Below are 19,204 nucleotides of genomic sequence, written 5' to 3' on the forward strand. Positions count from 1 at the left end.
CGTCTCCTATCGTCTGGTGGGCAGGCTGGGTGCTATCGGCTCACCCACCGGCTGAGCAGGCATCTCCTCCCAGAGCCTGGCTTCATGCAACAAACATTCTGATCCTGAATCTTCTTCAACGTCTCCCCCAGAAACCTCTCCCAAAGTGTGGGTAGAGCAATGCATTCTCCGACTGCAACTAGTGAGCCACGGGTTCTCTCCTGGAATAAAGTCCACCTCCCTCTCATCTCTGCCTTTCAAAAGCGGGGAAAGAGGCACCTCTTAAGGATTAAGGCAGACCCTGACTGGAAGCCATAACAAGCTGGAAAAGGCAACAGAAACTGGCTGTACTAACATCCTACAGCTCTTAACGGCAGAAACACTGCTTCAGTGCCCAAGCTACACAGACTGGCTCGTTCCAGGCGACACCTGCAACCCCACCAAATCCTTCCATGGCAAACCTACTGATCCCGGGCAGTCTAAGAGATGGAGGCCAGGTTCTACTGGATGATTTCAGATTTGCATGAGCTGTGCTATCACGGCTCTCAAGCATCCACTGAAGGGAGAAAAAGTCCAAACTGAAACCATGCAAAGAAAGGGGCACGGGCCAGCTACCCCAACCTTATCTCATGGTGGGGCCAGAGTGTAACTCAAGTATGTCAATTTGGGGAAAGCAAATCAAGGGCACTGCAGTATTTGAGTCACACATTTGGCCATGAGCATCTGAATGAGAAGGTTTCTTTTTTTTTTTTTTAAACAGACAAGTATTTCTTGGGATGGGAACTCTTAAGTTCCACAAGCCAGTCTAAGGCATTTATTTAAAGAAAAGAATAGCACCTGGAAGCTGCACTTGGCAGGCAAGAATAAACTCTCAGGACAGAACACTTGGAGGCTACCCTCATCCAGGGATAGCGTGTTTACTGTGGCACACCAAACCTGCCAGCCTGCCGGGACTAACCCCATTCATTTCCATGATCAACACAGAACCGCCATTCCCGGCTTTGAGTGTCATCTGAACTGGAAGGTAGTGGCAAGCATCACATACCCAGAGGGGCCGTAAGGCACAAGGCTTGAAGAAACGCTTGGACGGAAGAAGGGGGTCTCTCTCTGCTCCTCTCTTTCTGAAGCCTGCACTTATTCTAAACGGACCATCAGCAAGCTGAAAGCAAATGCCTCAAAAGGATTAGTCAGAGCAGCTGCCCACCTGGGGAAGGGTCTGGCCTGCCCCCTAGAGCCCTGAAAGTGACAGGACCTGCGAATGGATACGGATTCAGAACCTGGGGTCCTGCAATTCAGAAGTTCCAAGGCATGGCTAAGACATACTGAACATGGTGCCTCAAATGGGAAACTCCCCATAGACAATACTCACTGAGGGAAGGAACTGGTAGGACTGCTCATGAGAGGCAGCTAAGGAACCTGTTCAAACTGCACATGCGGGACGGGATCCCCCTAACACTTGCCCCCAGAAACTGCCCGCGGCCACACTCACCTCCTTTATGAAAGTTTCCATGACTGACCCCACCTGCCCTTAGTCACCCCCTTTCCTCTCCTGGGACACAGCTAGAGTGCGGTGGGCTTGTCCGTGGGCCGCTTAGTGTCCTCCTGAGGTCTCATGTGGCTCTGCTCTCTCCCCGGCTACACCACAAGCTCCTTGAGAGCATGGGCCGGGTCTCCGGTTTCTCTCATACCCTCAAAGGCTCAGCGCGGAGCTCCGCTCTGCAGAGGGGCCCAGCGAGGGCTGTCGTCTGGCCCTGGCGGTCATGTTTCTACCTGAGCCCGGGACTCCAGGGCCCATGAAGCCCCTACTCATGTTACACAAGATGCTGGTTGGTGTAAAAGCAGAAGCACTTTGGTCAGTGGCCCCTAATTCTGCTACCCAAGTGACGACTGCTGAAGTCTTTCAACAGACCTTCCAAGCCTCTCCTGTGTGGTGCAAAGAGACAGCTTCCCCCCACCCCACTCCCACAAGAAAGCCTTTTCTATCCGCAGGAACAGCTTGGAGCAGGTTCAGCTCAACATAAATGCATAATAAGCCACCCACCGTGGAAACTTACAGCTGTCTCCCAAACGTGGGGTAGGACTCAATATAATCGGACACACTTTCCACTCGCCATAGACTTTCTTTCCACTCTGAATCAGTTTTATAAAGGGGAAGTTTTATTTTTATATTTAAGGAGGTAAGGATAAAAACACACACACATCTCCCTTCCTATACAGCTACTTAAAAGATTTAACAAGTTCACATGGGTATGCTGCCAGGAAAATGGAAACCTCACCATCTTCTTTCCAGCTGAAGCAGCTGGGCTGGCCGGGCCATTACAGGACACCTTCATACTCATTCACTCCTTTACATTCTGTCAGAAGGCATGATTTTTGCTGTCAAATTGCATCTAGGGCAGGGCAGAGAGAATCCCAGCCCATGTTTACAATGGACACTTTATGATCCGTGAACTTAGCTTCTTGCTGGGTGCAGTGTGTGCAGTCAGAAGTGCCCATTGAATAGCTCCGAGCTCTGTCACCGTTCCTCCCTTCCTGAGTAAAAGCCACACAACTAGTTTGACAAGGTGTGCCTTCCAACCTACAGCCATGGGCCAAATGAAATCTACCACGTTCCTGGACTGGCTTCCAGCAGGGACAGAAAGCTGCATGCCTCAGAATGAAATCAGCCTGCACATCTGTCTTTCTGAACTAGAACCACCCTAGCTACAGCCCCACCTGACCAAAGGAAACGAGGCGGAAATACTGAGTAAACGGAAGAGATTTACAGAGAAAGGGGGACCTAGGAGAGCCAGTTTAAAAAATCAGGCTTCCGGGCTTCCCACTTCAAAGAGGGAGACACAACATTTTACCAAAGATGCTTTGTAAATCAAGCAGCCTCCTGATGGGACTGAAGGGAGCTGGAATTTGTTCATGGGGTAGAAGCTAAAAGAGAGACTACAAAGCCATATGAGTACACAGTGCCATAAAACTCCAGATTCAGAAGTTACCAACACTTTAATCAAACACAGGTGTCTTCTGCAGCAGTGATCACAAAGATAATTGAAGCTTTTGTTCGGTTTAATGTTCTACGGTCCTGGGGTTCCCACTTTAGAAGTCAGTTCTGGTTTGGCCTGTCCAGTGGGCCTGAGGGGAAAGGGTTGCAGGGCCAGAGTTCTGGAAGCATGAGGTTCCTGGCCTACTGGAGTCTAAGAAGAACTGAATTTGCAGACCTGGGCCTCATCACCACTTCCAACAGCAAGGCTCTAAGAGATCTGGCTGTGCCCATGTTTTCTACGTGCCCTGCTCTGACCGTTCTGACCCTTCTGCTCCTCAGGGCCTCCACACTTTCATTCCCGCTTCTTGGAACGGCCTTCCCCCAGCGCTCTCTTGGCTCCCTCTTTCTCATCCCCTAGGGAACAGCTAAAATGTCATGTCTTCAGAGATCTTCCTCTTGATCTATAGTACCTGCACTGCCCTCCTCCCTGCAGCGACCTCTCTCCAGGCCATTCCCAATCACTAGACTCTAGTGTACTGTAGAAATGAGAGCGCAGGCTTGAAAGGTTCAAATCCTGGCACTGTCACTTAGGCAAGTGACTTCAACTTCAATGGATCCATTTCTGCACCTGTCCTGTAAAGGTAACAACACCTACCTACCTCACAGGATTACATGAGTCAATACACGTAAAGCTCTTAGAATAGTGTCTAGCACAGAGTCATATGCTAACTGTTATTATTAAATTCATAGTGCATAATCCCATCTGAAATTACCTTGTTTTATTTACATGCTTGCTCTCTGTCTCCCCCACCAGCCTGTGAGTAGATCAAGAATGTAAATGAGGACTTCCCTGGTGGCACAGTGGTTAAGAATCTGCCTGCCAATGCAGGGGACACGGGTTCGATCCCTGGTCCAGGAGGATCCCACATGCCACGGAGCAACTAAGCCCGTGCGCCACAACTACTGAGCTTGCGAGCCACAACTACTGAACCCGCGTGCCTGGAGCCCGTGCTCTGCAACAAGAGAAGCCACTGCAATGAGAAGCTGGCGTGCAGCAGTGAAGCCCCAGTGCAGCCAAAAATAAATTTAAAAAAAAAAAAAAGAATGTAAATGAGTTGGAAGATGGTTTGCATTTGGTCATCTGATTTCCTTGGTGGCCACTGGCCAATCCCAAAGTGGGGAGCTAGGCTCCCCAAAGACCCTCAACTGCCCACACTCTGACATAACTGAACCCACAAGGCCTGAACTGCTACTCACAAGTCTCATGTTTAAACTATGCTTGGAATGTTCGATAGGAACATACACTTATTTTTAGGCAGAAAGTTGTCTCCTAAGCTAACCCTGTGGCCCTGGAGCTGGCCGTATTTGGCGAGGCCTGCCTTGTGGCTGTTTATTAAAGAGGCCCAGAACTTTCTTAAGTCTAAGGTAGCTGCGAAGAGAACTCAACGAGCTGGGAGTCTTGTATTTTTATGGTCAAAGCTTGTTCCCTTTGAATCTCTGGGGTGTTTCTGTGCAGCGGGTAGGAGCCGAGTGCCGCTCCCTGACCTTCCACAGCTTTGGGCCATGATGCATCAACCACAGTCATCCCTAAAATGGTTCACTGCTTTCAATGGATTGAATTCTCTTCCGTGGGTTGTCCCTGAGTCAGTGAGTCAGTGAGTTAATGAAAGTTACAAAAGGAAAGGGAAAATTCGAGTGCCCAAACGGTTAAGAAGGTTCCCCCACCCCAACTGGTCTAGGTATTTCCTCTCACTCCACCAGCAGACACAGTGCTGGGCGACTACAGGCCTGACATCTCTGAAAAAGACATCTTGATACAGACCTTTCTGTCTTACAGAAAGCCAAATCCTACCAGACTTGGCAGTGAAGCTCAAACGATGCCCCCACCCACACCCCGTCCTGCAAAGAAAAAACTGCCTGACGATCCTGGTGATGTTTACGGGCTGGACACCTTCCAGGATTGGTTAGCAGACAGCCTGTAAGAAGGGGTGATTCATCAGACTGCCCTTGAACTAGCCTGGCAAGCCAGCTGCTTCCAGACATTTTGAATTTTGAAATGGAGCTTATTTCATAGGCCAGAACTGGAAGATCATACCAGCCTATAAAATTAAAAAAACAAAACACAAAACTGACTCTTCCAAACATAATCCATGCCAGCAGCAGCCAAAGAAGCATTTAATATTTTCATCAGACACAGTTTAATGTAAAGATCCTCATTTCCTTAAAGCGGGGGGGGGGGGGAGGAGGGGAGAAGGGGGGGATGATAGGGAGAAAAAGGCTTATTTATTGTCAGAGTTGGAGTAGGAAGGATGTGGATTTTTTTAAAAAAATGTTATCACGGAATGAACTGTGCTTGGGATTTGCTGGAAACTTCAGAGTTCTTTTTAATTTGTCAGTGTTTGCGAAAACAGGCAAAAGATGCAGGCACATTTTGCCCTGCTATTAAGAAGTCACATAGCTGAAATTCCAACTCTAAATGCCTAGAGAAAAAGCACACATCCCAGCCACAAAGCCAACAGCGGCTTTCATGGTGTACTCTTGTTCTTCTCTCCCTCTCTCTCCCTCTCTCTCTGTCTCTTGCTTAAATACACACCCCTCATCGATAAAACAATAAAACGGGCTGGCCTGACTCCTGCGCCACGGAACAGAGGCCCCTCGTCCCCCTCCCCAGCAGGGCCACCACTCGTGTGGGTATCTTCTGTGAGACTGGCTGGCAGCAGCCTATTTCTACCCAGTAGCCCAACATTCCACAACTGGTGCTGCCTCTAGTACGGAGCCGCATCCCCAAAACAGTTAGCAACTCAGTTTCCACGGCGATATCAACTAAATACCTTTTACCCACACCCTGATTTAGACTGATCATAGAGCGCTGATGTGTTGATGTTTGCACACGCGCATACCGAGGCCGGTGACACTGACTGAAGCTGGCTTCCAGCACTGCCCCTTGGGGCTTGGTAAAGGGAAGCCTGTCTTTTCAATAACACAAGCTGAAGACCCACAAACCCTCCTGGCGTGACACCCCTGCAAGCAACCTCCCAGCGTGGTGGCTGGTTGTTCAATCCCTTTCAAGCTTCCTCCTGTGATGGTTCTCCTAACCTCAAACTAGCCTTCTCTGCCACTGAAATGAAGTGTATATTAAGGAAAGGAAAAAGAAGAAATGCATTTATTTGGCTTCCTGCAGTGCCCCCATCCTGGATGGCTGCTAATTAAGACATTCTTGGAGCTGGAATCCTTACTGGTCAGGAGGTAAGATATGGAAACCCTTCATCCTGGGCTCTTTGGAGATTAAAAAACCAAATGTGTTCCCTTCACACGTGGAGAACAAGGAGGAAGGCGTACTGCCTGCCTTCCGCACTGCCTCCCATCCACCTAGACTGTGGCTTCCACCCACTCTCAACAGCCATCAGGGAGGGGGAAAAAGATGAAAAGAAAAACCCACTAGAAAGCCAGTAACAAGACATCACTCAGCCCCACATCTTTGGGGGGAAAACATTAAAAAGCATAAAACAAACCACAATGTCTTCTTTATTCCTGCCCAAAGCTGAAGACACAAATGCTGTTGTATTGATGGTGTTCTAGCATCCCGTTCAATCATTTCAGCACCATCAATGATACTTCCCGAGATGACTTCACTGTGTTCTGTGGAGTTGTAACTGCCACTTCCAACTACTTCTGCCCCATGTCCATAGTTCCATAGGAGACAAGGAATCTGTTCTGCTCTGATATTTGGAAGCAAAACATTCAAATCAGCCCTCCTTAACTTGGCAGGAGGGTACTGCCTTCCTTTCTGAATCTAGGATGCAAACCCAGACAGGGTAGCAGGGTGGTTTATTCATGGGAGCAGCCAAACTTTAAGTGTATATGTGTTAGAAAGCTGGAGCCTTAAAAAGAAAAAGCGATGTGAGGAGCAAGGGATAAACCCACAATTCTTGTATTTAGAACATGGCCCTAGTTACTTAAAAAAAAACCCAGAACCCAAGAAACCTTAACATTTGAATATGCAGAGAGAAACCCAGTGCCATCCAATCTTGTTCAAGGGTAGTACAGTGGGATGCCGGGCAAGCAGGATGGGCTGTGTGTTCCTGGGTAAGTCACTCTGCCCGCCACTTGCGGAATGTTTCAGGGTCAAGCGAGATAAAGTTTTTTCCAAGTGCGGCATGCACACATGGGAGATTTTAAGGGTTATCCACACTCTCCATTAAACCTTGAACAACAGCGAGAAGGTTATTCCCCTTGATTCTCTTGAAAACATTCTGATCAAAGAGAAAGTCTCTGCTTGGTACGTGGGTCTCTAACACCTCACCAACACTTGCCAATCTCCTTTCAACAAAGGGAGCATGCCTCAAGTCCAGAGCCTGCAGCAGGAATAGTACCTAGCTAGAACTTAATAGCACTGTTTTGTTTTCAGCCTGTTTACTTTTGCAGTTTCCTTCTATTTATGGCCAGGGAAGCTAGGTTTTCCATTTGCAATGCTCATATAAACTTCCCCTTTAAAACTTAAGTTAAAAAAGGCAGGGACTTCCCTGGTAGCGCAGCGGTTAAGAATCCGCCTGCCAATGCAGGGGACACGGGTTTGAGCCCTGGTCTGGGAAGATCCCACATGCCGCGGAGCAACTAAGCCTGTGCACCAGAACTACTGAGGCTGCGCTCTAGAGCCCGCGAGCCACAACTACTGAGCCCGCGTGCCGCCAACTACTGAGACTGCGTGCTGCAACTACTGAAGCCCGTGCGCCTAGAGCCCATGCTCCGCACGGCAATGAGAAGCCCACGCTCACTGCAACTAGAGAAAGCCCACGCACAGCAACAAAGATCCAACGCAGCCAATAAATAAATAAATAATTTATTTTTAAAAAAGGGCAAATTGACTTGAAAGAATGTTATTAAGTATATAAAAGCAAAAGTGGCTAAGGAAAAATCACAAATGACTGAAGTTCAGGAAGTACGGAGACAAGCATGGGGTGGGGGTGAGGAAGGCTGCTTTGGCTGGAGAACCACTGTCCCTTCTGGAAACACAGGATGGTCCCTCGCTCTTGGGGAGATGGGGCTCATCTCACTCCAGGTAGGCAGGAGCCAGTACAGAAACAGGTGGCAAATAGCATATCCCAAGTAAGCTCTATTCACTCACTTTTAGATACCACTTCAGTAAATTACATCTAAGAAAAAAGTCCACTGGCCTCTTCCGGAGTAACTCCTGCTCAGAGTAAAGAGAAGGCAACCAAGTTACACCAACCAGCTTTTAAAGACTTTCCATGGACATTCCAAGTTAATGCATCTGTTGTTTACGAGGGAAAGGGGAGGGGGAGGGACATGAAAGAACAACACAACCAAAAAAGGCACAACACCAAGACAAATGTCTCTGGGATTTTTATAATCCCAGGGAGACCGCTTCTTGGACAAAACTTCCCAAGCACTGATAAAGGTCACTCTTGCCAGTTAAATGTATGCAGTTTTCACTTTCTGGAGGAGGCGGGATCCTCCTCCCAGCCGCAGGTTAATTTTCCCTCCCAATAAGATCACTCTTTAAACAGAGGCTGGAATTTTAAATGATTCTGTTTCTCTTAACTCACTGAACCCTACACTCCCTGATACCTGGGTTACTGACTAAAATGTAACTCATAAACCTTCCTGAAGAAAAGCAAGTGTTACTTGTGCCACTTTCAGACACTTTATAACAACTTCTGGCGTCTAGACAGGCAACACTGTAAAACTAAGTTTCCTTATAACCGCGCTTGATGCTTTGATGTTTCAAAGTTTAACCTCATCCTAAAGGAGACTGATTTTGAGCTCTCAAACTACCCAGGACATAAAGGCTTCTTTCAAACCTCCCTGGATGACAGGATTTGTAGCTGCTCAAGTAGAAGCTTCCACCCACCTTTTAGTAGGTCAGTGTTTCAATTACCACTGCCATTGAATTACCAACTTGCTATCACTTGCCTCCTATTTCCATGAAAAAAGAAAAGGGGGGGAAGGGAGACTTAAACAAGGTAACGTGAGTGCATTTGCTATTCTGTAAAATAAATAGGTAAATAAAGGCAACGGAAGGGAACTGACCATGACTGATGAAAACACAGACATCACTAAGTGAAGGAAATAAGGATAAAGCTGGGGAAACCATTGATCTGGAATATACCAAATGCCAGACAAGAGAGAAACATGTTGATAATTCAGCCATTCAGAAAACCTGAATGAGCAAGTGATACCAGAGCAAACAGCTGTTCCTTATTTTTGCCCTTTCCCTCTCCCCTCCCCCCAAAATAAGAGCAAAGGAATTTTTTTTTTTTTAAAGAACAACCCTAAGATCTGGTCAAAGGCTTGTACAATTCCCAGCACACTATAAATCAATATGGCAAAAGCCAAAAGCGTTCATCTCAACAGTCTCAGAAATTCCTTGAGCCTTCCCCAAATCAATTCCTTTCTGGCTCCATTCTCTTCGCTGTCATCTGCTAGACCAGCACTGCCAAATAACTTGTACTACTCACTCAGTTAACGCTGTAGAAGGGTGCTGTCTGGCCAAAGTCAGCCGTGACTGGAATATATGTTTAAGTGGCAGAACTCCCCACCCCAGAGGCTTCAGATTGGAATCCAGGCTTGTCCCCGCTCCCCTGACATCTGATTAAGAGGACATTTTGAGTGCAAGCCTACATTTTAACTGACCTCCCGTACTGCATCTCAGGAGTTTAGTAGCACCAGCAGCACCTGGATATTAAAACCCCACCCTCATTTCCGGGGTTGTTTTCCTCCAACACTTTCACCAAACTTTTCCCACAAGGCATCCCACTCTAGGCCAGGCAATCGGCTGCCATTAAATGAAACCATTTAGCACCAGTTCCAACTGGAGAGTGAGTCAGCTCCCGGCTGCCAAAGCAGCCTCCTTGTTGGTCTCAGGGAGGGTGTTTCAAAAGGTAGAGGGCAATCCTGGGCCCACGCCCTGGAGAGCACAGAATTATATGAAGAAACAGGCACCACTCCATGGCACCAACCAGATTTCAACTCTCAGCTGAATGAGTGTGAGTGAGTACAAGGGGCGCTGTACTCCCAGGCCATCCTCCCACATCTCATCTCTTCCGCAGTCATCAGAAAAGCCCTGTTCTTAAAACACATGGCTGGGGGGCGGGGAGGACAGAGGCTAGCAGCTAATAGCTACCCCTACCTCTCTCCCAAGAAGGCAAACAGGATACCTGCCGCCCTCACATATTTACAGTCTTTAATTCTAGATGACAACTGAGTTTAGGTTTTTTGGGGTTTTGTTTTTGTTTTCAGTATGTAACTTATTCAGTTTTTAAAACTGCTAAGGATCTTGCTAGTCTCAGCCAAGTCCTAAGAGGCAAGCAATTAGAGTAATGGAACAAAATAACAGACGGCTACTTTGAGGTCTCTATCATCAGCCTAAGGAAAAAACAAAACAAACAAACTCTACTTGGAGAAAAACAAGACACCATCAGAACTTTCAAATAATTAACTCAAATCTAATAGAGCCTGAGTCAAAGGTCAGGGTCTAAACACTGAGGCCCTGTAAGCAGTGATGTTTCAATGAACAGGCAACCTTAGCAAAGGAGGCAATTCCTCTTGCTGTGATGAGAAGTTCTAGATCAGCTATCAAGTGACCTCACCTGTCCAGCAGAATGGGGGGGCGGGGGCGGGGCAAGGCTACCCAGGCCCCTTTCAGAAACTGGGAGAGAGAACTCTGGCCCAGAGCTATAATTGCTCAAGAATTTGCTCAAAGGCCAGACCAGTCCTTCCCCCACACCCCTGGAGAAAACACGCAGAGCCTTCCCAGATCAGAACTGTTGCATAAGCTACTTATCAGGTAATGCCTTGGTTACAAGGGTCCTTAGAAGGGCTTCAGGTAGAAGTGAGAACCACCAGGATCACACGCACCCTCTGACTTGGGCCAAACCTTGCTTAATTCCTAGAAGAATTCAATTCCACACGCTTTAAGGGCCTACAGCTATCCTGGATAGTGATTTTTAGGGTATGAGAGTACACACAGGACACTCACAGGACTGCCACTCTCCCTGTGACCAGTGGCTCAGCCTTGAAGGGGCAAGAAGGGCAATCTGTCATTCACTAAAGTGACACTGCAGCGCAGAAAAACCCAGCCAGCCTGTCTGGGGGGAATGGGGGTGGGGGGTTCCTCTTAGAAGGAAGACAACAGCACAAACTTGTGTATATGGTTCCTTTCAATTACTCCTTCTCCCATTTCAGAAAGGATCCCCACCCCATAACAGGCAGGTGCACAGCAGTGCAGCGACATTTCCCCCCAAAGTACAGCTGTGTGTAAGTATTTGTAGCAGTTGTATAAAGCAGGACACACTAGAATCTGCCCCTTATTGAGAACCTAAAACAGCTAGTATTAGAGGGGTTGCGAGCCACCCTTTCCCTGAACCTCGCCTGGTCCTTGTGGAAGGGAGGAGGGAGGATGATCCAACAGCAGCAAGGCCTAGGGGTTCCGGTGAGTCCCCTAGGGGGTCCCACCCAGGCCTGAATGGTGCCTCAGCCTCACCCACCGCACAAGGCAGACTATAACCACGAAGGAGCACACACCCTAACTCCCAGAGGGGAGTGGAAGTGAGCTAGCAAAGGGAGTCACTCTGGGAGTCGTAGAAGTCAGGAAGGGAGGGAAAGGGAAGGTCCCCACTCCCACCACCTGAGTAAAAATGTTCCGAAGCTCATTCTCCCCGAGCACCTGGAGCTGGAGAAGACAGATCCCAGACATGCTCAAAAACAACCCCGTGGCCCCCTGTTCCCCTCCCAACTTTCCAAGTCTCTTGGCAACTCTTAACCTTTTCCAGCCCGGCACTGCCTCCGGCAATAAATTACTGTTGAGACTGCAGGCTAGGTCTCTCCCCTCAAAAAGAATTTTATGTCAGATTATCTCAACCTGTCCACCCGGAGGAAGGTGGGGCAACAGATAAGGACACCACCATCAAGCCGCCACCCGCCCCCCCCCCAACTACTGATGAGGAAATTCAAGCAGAGGTTGGTAATTTACCCAAGGTCATGCCAGGCTCCACCCCAGGGTGCCTGGAACAGCTGCTCCCTTCACCCTTTCCCCTCCACACTGGGCTGCCTGCACGGAGCTCCCAAAGCACCAACTCACACCCTCAAGAGGCTTCCAGCCGCACTCGCCACTCGAGCCCCTCGCCTGAGTTGGCCCCCATGATCCTGAGGAAGCTCCCCCAAAGCTACCCTCCCGAAGTCCCAACACCACACACATCCATCCTTGTAGAATCAAGAAGGGACCCCTTCGACCCCTCCTCATGTCACAGATGACAGAACTGCCCTGAGATCAAGGGTCTTGCCCAAGGCCACAGAGCTGACAACAAAGCTAGGAAGAAAATCCAGATCTCCGGAACATATTAAATGCCTCTAAGTGCAAGTACTTCCCACCCTCTTCACACACAACACTTTTAAACAGCCCCCTCCCAACACACACACCCACTCAACACCCTCCTTTCTTTAGCTCTTGCTGCACATGCTCAGACCCTCTCTTCTATAAGCTTGGAGCTCTCCCCTCTCAACCACCCTGGACTACACACACACACCACCTTCTCAACATGCCACCTGAAAACAGACCCTGCTTTAGAAAGAGCTCTTCACCACCACCCCCAAAAGACACAATTCTTCTGGACACTCTCACCTCTTCCTCCCCAAACAATGTATTCTCCCTTCACAATACACACACTCTCTCCAGTCTCGGGACTGCATGTCCAGAAGCCCCCACCCCCAAATTCCTTTCTCAGTCTATCCATCACACACTCCCTTTCTAATGAGACTTTCATTACTACTCTAACCTCCCTCCCGCCATCCGCCATTCCGCTCATTCCCTCCCGCCATCCTCACCTGGTCCAGGCTACCTTAGCCTCCGGCGCCGCCAACCCTTTGCTGAGCTTTGTCTGCGTTCCATCAGTTCTTCAGAACCCCTCCTCAAAACACTCCAGATACTCTCTGGATCCCCCTTCGGCCTCTCCTCATCAATGAGGTCTCGGCCTCATCACATTCCTCCTCTTCTTCCTATCTCCCAATCTTCTCCTCTTCCCCGTAGAACAGCGCACCCCAAATAAATCTCACCTCCTCCAAAACCTCCTATTCACAGCTCCCTAACTTCTCCCTTCAGACCCGGAGTCCCGGAACTCCTCCTTAGCAGCCCTCCCCGTTCTCACCCCCCAAGCTCCGGGTCCTTTCACACCCACTTCTTTCCTCAGCCCCTCTCCTCCTTCCACCTCCCCAGTCTCCCCAGTCCTCCCACTACTCTTCAGACTTCATAATCCCTTCCTTGGTACCCCTACTCCATCTTCAGACTTCCAGAATCTTCATCCCCTTTAGAAGTCCCCCAACCCAGGGCTCCCACAATTCCAACCCTCTTCAGAGGATTCCGCAATCCAAATAACCCCCTCCGTACTCGAGCTCTTCAGACTCCCCCGACGCCTAACTCTATCCTGACCCACAAATTCCAGACTCCCCCGTTTCTCTCTGAACACCCCCCAGTCCATCCTGACCCACCAGTCCCGCCTCAGACCCCATTCCATTTTAGAGTCTCCAATCATCTCGCCGGTTTCCCCCAATTCCCCGCCCAGACCCTCCAATTCCTTCATCGGGCTCCCCGATTCCTTGTTTTAGATTTCCATATTCCCTCCTCAGCCGCCAATTATTTTTTCAGACTCCCAATTCCCTGCTCAAGTTCTGCAACTCCTCTTCAGGACTCTAAACCCCTTCCCAGACCCGCCAGTTCATTCCCAGGACGCCCAGTTCTCACCACAGACCCTCCAATTCCGTCTCAGGACCTCCCAGCCCCCAGCCTCCCTCGGAAGCCCCCCCCTCCAGCCCATTCGGCCCGCGGGCCGCGCACCTTGCGCTGCTGCTTCTCCCAGGCCGGGTCCAGCAGCAGGTCCCGGTCCCAGTCGTCCTCCTGGGCCATGTAGTCGCCCATGCTACCCCCGCCGCCAGCGCCATTGCTCCCGCTGCTGGGGCCGTATTGGTACGACTGGTTCGCCGCGTGGTAGTCCACCATTCCGCTGCCTCTCCCGAGCCCGTCCACTCCCGCCTCTGCTCCCGCCCCTCTGGCCGAGCCGCCGTCGCCGCCGCCGCCGCTACCGCCGCCGCTTCAGCAGCTTCAGCCCGCCCTCCGCTGACGCCTGCGCACTGCTCGCTGCGCCTGCGCACCGCGCCGCCGCCGCCGCCCTCTCGCGCGCGCGCGCTTCCTATGCCAAAAAGCACTGAAACCCAGCCTCGGGGAGCTCGGAGCCTGCGCAGAGTGCACCTCCCCTCGGCCCTTCAGCTCATGGACGAGCCGCGCCCCCTCTCCCGCGTGAGCGCGCGCGGCCTCTGCGTGTGGGCGGGGCCCGAGCATGGATGATTCGTAAGGCGGGTCTCGACATCAGGCTTGAACCTGCTGAGGCGTGGCGTGTATTCCCATTCAGTAACAGAAATTTAACAAATATTTATTAAGCGCCCTCTGTGTGCGTTGCCAGTAAACAAGATAGACAAAACTCCCTGGCCTCATGGAAGGGAGACAACAAAATTTTAAGTACATATATATTACAGGGGTAAGTGTTATGGAGAAAAATCAAGCAAAGCTGGAACGTAAACGAAGTACTCAAGGCAGCCTTTGCGGAGAAGGAGAACATTTGAACAAACATCTGAGGGATTCACGAAATGAACATGGGAGTTAGATAGACTGGAATAGATACTGGCTGATGGGAAAGGTAGAGGATTTTTTGGACTTGTCTATCTTCATTCATTCAACAAACATTTATTGGGCACCTACTGGTGTGCCAGGGCCTGTTCTTGGGTACTGGCGATATGGTGCCGAGCATGATAAATGTGATTGGTTCTCAAGTGGCTAATATGGGGGGGCGTGGCGCAGCAATAAATAAATAAATACAGATAAATGACATTGCTACATTGAGGCATGTCAAGTGTAAATATCCAAAGCGGAGCTCCTCATCTTGCTCTCTGACCTGGTCACCCCACAGTCATCCCCATCCCAGTCAATGGCACCTCCATCCTTCCAGCTGTGCAGGCAACAAAGCTTGCAGTCCTCCTTGGCTCCTCTGTCTTCACACCCCACATCCAGTTCTTCAGGAAATTCTGTCAGTTCCATCTTCAGAGTATGTACGGAATCCACCCACTTCCCCTTTCCCCCAGGGCCACACATCCTGGTCCTGTCCAGCCTCGCCTTGTCTTCGCTTGGACCACTGCAGTAGCGTCCTCACCATCTCTCTGCTCCTCCACTCACCTCCCAACTCTCCTTCTCACGAGAAGTCAGAAGGAGCCTGTGAACACTTGAGTCAGATCAAGTCCCTTCCTCCCTGCTCAGAACCTTCCTTTGGTGCCTCGTGTCAAAGTCAAGGAAAGGAGGAAAGGCTGCCGGAGTCTTCCTTGCCCTGGTGCAGCCCAGCCCAGCTTTTGAAATAACCGAGACTCCTGGGGCCTCAGCCAAACCCACAAGGTCTTCCAGGTCCTGGTCATCCTGGTCCCCATTCTTATCCCAGCTCACCTCCCACTCTGCCCCTCCTCTCTGAGCTCCCGCCACACTGCTGGCCTCCTAGCTGTTCCTCCAACACCCCGGGTATGCTCCAGCCTCAGGGCCTTTGTATACGGTGATACCTGTTACCACTGTTTGGAACACTTTCCCCAGATACTGGATCCCCTGGGCTCATAGCCTCCTCTCCTGCAGATCAGCGGAAGTATCACCTCGTGAGACCTCCCCGACCACCTTTTCATAAATAGCATCCCACACCTTCCCAGCTTTATTCTTTCCAGAATACTGATCACCATTTAATATACTACATGACTGGTTTATTTATCATGTTTATTTGTCTCCTTCCCAACAATGTCAGCCCGTGAATGGTGAGGATCTTTTGCTTTGGTCACTGCTGTATCTCTAGCCCCTGAAGCAGTGTCTGGCACAAGACAGAAGCTTAATAAATCCCAGATGAATGAACAGACTTAAAACCATACTGAAGAATCTGAGGAGTTTTTTTGGTTTTTTGGTTTTTTTACTATTTTTTGCCTGAAAAGAAGTTTTGATTTTATTCTAAGTGCAGTGCGGACATATAATGAATTTTATGCTAAGTGCAATGGTAAGTTAGGAGAGGACTGCAAGCAGGGGTGGGGTCTGATTCAACTGTCCCTAGGGTCTGTCTGGCCACACAAGGGGAACATACTGTAGAAGGTGGAGTGAGTTCAGGGAGCCCAGCGGGGAGGCTGCCGCGATGGTCCTGACGAGGCTGGACAGACAGACAAGAGGGTGAAGGAGGAGAGTGCTGAGGAGAGGCAGTGGGAGGATGTGGGAAAGTGGAGCCTCCAAGACTTAGTGTCATGAATTTGATGGGGGTGGGAGGCAGGGGCGGGAAAGAGCAAAGAATCAAGACTCAAGATGGCTCTAGGTTTTGGACCTAGAGCAACCTTGAGGGGAATGGGTGGGTGTTAGAGAAGGTAAGGGTTTGACTGAAGCAGAGCCTGACTGGCAATACAAAAGGACTGTGTTGCAGTCATCTGCTGGGGATGGGGATTAGAAGACACAGCTTCTCCAGGTTATGGGAGCTACCGGGATCTCTCCTCTCCTCTCTCAAAGGCACTAGAAGAGATCCAAGGGCAAGCAAAGGAAGGGGATGATGCCTAGGTGGCAGCCCACTTTCCCAGGTAATGCCATGACCTGGCCAAAGACACGGGTGTTGGCTGTTTCCAAAGCTGGGCTGGGCTGGGCTGGGTCTGGCTTGGGGCAAAGCACCCTCTTCCTGCCTAACCTGCAGAACGAGCCCAGGACTCTTGCGCTGGGCTCACTGGGCAGGGAAAGGCCACTCAAACAATGGGCCATCTGCCCCTCCCTGCGTGCTCCCGGTTGACACTGAGAAACCTCCCAGACCAAGGGCTCAGAGATGAAGTGGATGTCGAGGTCCCCAGCCAATGAGGTTTAAATTAAAGGCTCCCTTTAATTGCCAGCTTTGAGGCCACTTCCCAGCAGCCATCCATGGACAGTGCAGTAATAATAGCTACCGTTTATGGAGGGTTAAGGTGCAGCAGGCAAGAAGAGGGGGCAGGGAGAGATCCCTGAGTGAAAGGGTATGGCCAGTGGGCCCTGGCATTAGGTTCACCATTTCCACATCACCATTTCTTGGAGCTCTCGAGACTTCAGTCAGAACTTATTAAATGCTGTATCCCATTACTGGGAAATCCCCGGCAGTCTAATGGTTAGGATGCGGCACTTTCATGGCTGTGGTCCAGGTTCAATCCCTAGTCAGGGAACTAAGATCCCACAAGCCTCACGGTCAAAAAAATAAATTAAATAAATAAGTGTTGAATTAAAACAAATAAATGCTGTATCCCATTATTAATGCTACTTAGATGAAACAAAGGAGAGAGGGCTGCATCCTCTCAGGGCAGGAACATGAACAGGTCCTGGGATGTCTAGAGGTGACTGTGGAAGCACCTGAAACAGCAGCCCTAAGCCCGAGCCACCATGACAGGTGACAAGTTGAGTGCATTAACTCACAGCAATGACTGGAGTGGGTACTCTCCCCAGCTGTAAGACTGAGGCACAGAGGGGTTGACTAACACCCCCGAAGGTCACTAGGCTGGTGTTTGAACTCAGTCGTTCTGCAGAGCCAGGCCTCTTAGCTGCTCAAAGGATGATCCTCCTGGAGTAAAAGCAGGTTGGCAAAGCCGGACAAGTTGTGGCTTCCAAAACAGATAAAGGTCATTTCCTCCTCCCCTGCAGGGTGGCCATGGCCCATTGTACCCTACACAAGGGCAATGTTACGTGGGTGAGTGGGAGTGTGCCCACCCAGAAAGGGTGCCTTTTGCTGACTCACACAACCAAATGGGTGGGTAACAGCATACCAGTCTCCCCTCCTTCTACCCCCCTTAGAGCCAGCTCCCAATTCCTGAGCTGCAAAAGCACCCTTTGTCCCCAGGGTTTGGGTATGCCCTAGTTCCTGGATCCTGCTCAGGTCTGATCCCAGAGCAAAGGGTGTCCCGTCGGCCCTGGCTCCCCAAGTCAGGGCCCTCAGAGAACGATGGGTGTGAGTGCTGGCAAGTGGGGAGGGCTGGGAAGGCTGGCAGCACAGGCTCACCTGCCCTATCCGTGTGCAGAGTCCACACATATGGTCATTTGAGAATGAGGCGCTCCCTCAGGGGCACCAGCAGTCTATGTAAAGGGATGTGCATCTATTGTGGCATTTGATTTCCTCCATTTTCCCCAGTCACTGTTGTCCCCACTCCCTCTTCCTGCAGGCAACAGGCTCACCAGTGAAGACACCCGCCCAAAGTCACTCCGCCTGAAAGTCTGGAATACCTTATAAAATGCGAATAACCAACCTAAGGTCACTCTGCCAGAATGTCTAGAATACTTTGTAAAATGCGAATGACCAACCCAACTAAGGATCATGTGACGTGTGCTAGGCCTCCTGGCCACTGTAGGCTGGGACTTGGCATGGGGTAGGGGTGGAATGGCCTGGCCTCAAATCCCAATTTTCTTATAAAGTCTCACCAAACAGAAGAGTGCTGGGGACTAGTTTGCAACACTGGGGACAAACTCTTCTGACTCTGAAATTAACGACTCCAGTTTTCTAAGCGCCAAAATCAGGCTAGGTCCTGATCTGAGGAATTTACCAGCCAGAGCTCACAGAATCCTCATGATTCTGACAAGGGTGCATTATTCTCCCCCTTTCACAGATGAGGAAACTGAGGAACAGAAAGCAAGGACACAAAACCGCTTGAGCAAGCAGCCAGAATACCCCCCCTCCCCCCGCAAACTCACCCCTCCAGCCACTGCCTCAGGGCCACTAGTGGCTGCATCTAGGAGGGCCAAGGGCAACCGGTGCCTCTCCCTCACCAGGAACCCAGTGGCCACACCTGTTCGCCTAGGTTTTCAAGAGGACAGAAGAGCCCAAGCTGGCCCCAGGTGCAGGGCTGGGCTCCTACATCCCATTCACACCCTCCTCCTTGCTGACTCACCCACAGCCCATTCACACCCTCCTCCTTGCTGACTCACCCACAGCCCATTCACACCCTCTTTGCTGACTCATGGCTGCGTGCCCTCCACTTGTGACCTGACAGGTCAGGAAGGTGGTGATGGAGGTCAGTTGCTGGGTCCGGGCAGAGGAGGAGATCAAAGGAAGCTTGGCTGCTGGTGGACGTGGGTGTGGGCAGCCAGAACAGAGGTGGCCGCAGCACAGGGCCATGCGAGGCCTGCTCCCCCGGCGGGAGAGGGGCAGAGTCAGGAAGCCAACAAGAAGGTAACAGGGC

General features: G+C 50.4%; 1 protein-coding gene across 5 annotated transcripts in view; it reads right to left on the bottom strand.

The window, feature by feature from the left end:
* Nucleotides 1-14,090, bottom strand: part of ACTN4 (actinin alpha 4) — a 72,585-nt gene extending 58,495 nt beyond the window's left edge. For 3 of the 5 annotated variants that reach the window (XM_060288316.2, XM_030874337.3, XM_030874342.3), the window contains exon 1: nt 13,803-14,090. In XM_060288316.2, coding sequence (XP_060144299.1) covers nt 13,803-13,964 — 162 coding nt within the window. In that variant the 5' untranslated portion in view covers nt 13,965-14,090. The remainder of the gene's footprint in view (nt 1-13,802) is intronic. The other 2 variants (XM_030874341.3, XM_030874338.3) reach the window with 1 other exon arrangement.
* Between the last annotated feature and the right edge of the window lie 5,114 nt (nt 14,091-19,204).

Source organism: Globicephala melas, chromosome 19 (assembly GCF_963455315.2).
Source record: "Globicephala melas chromosome 19, mGloMel1.2, whole genome shotgun sequence".
Taxonomy (NCBI): Eukaryota; Metazoa; Chordata; class Mammalia; order Artiodactyla; family Delphinidae; genus Globicephala; species Globicephala melas.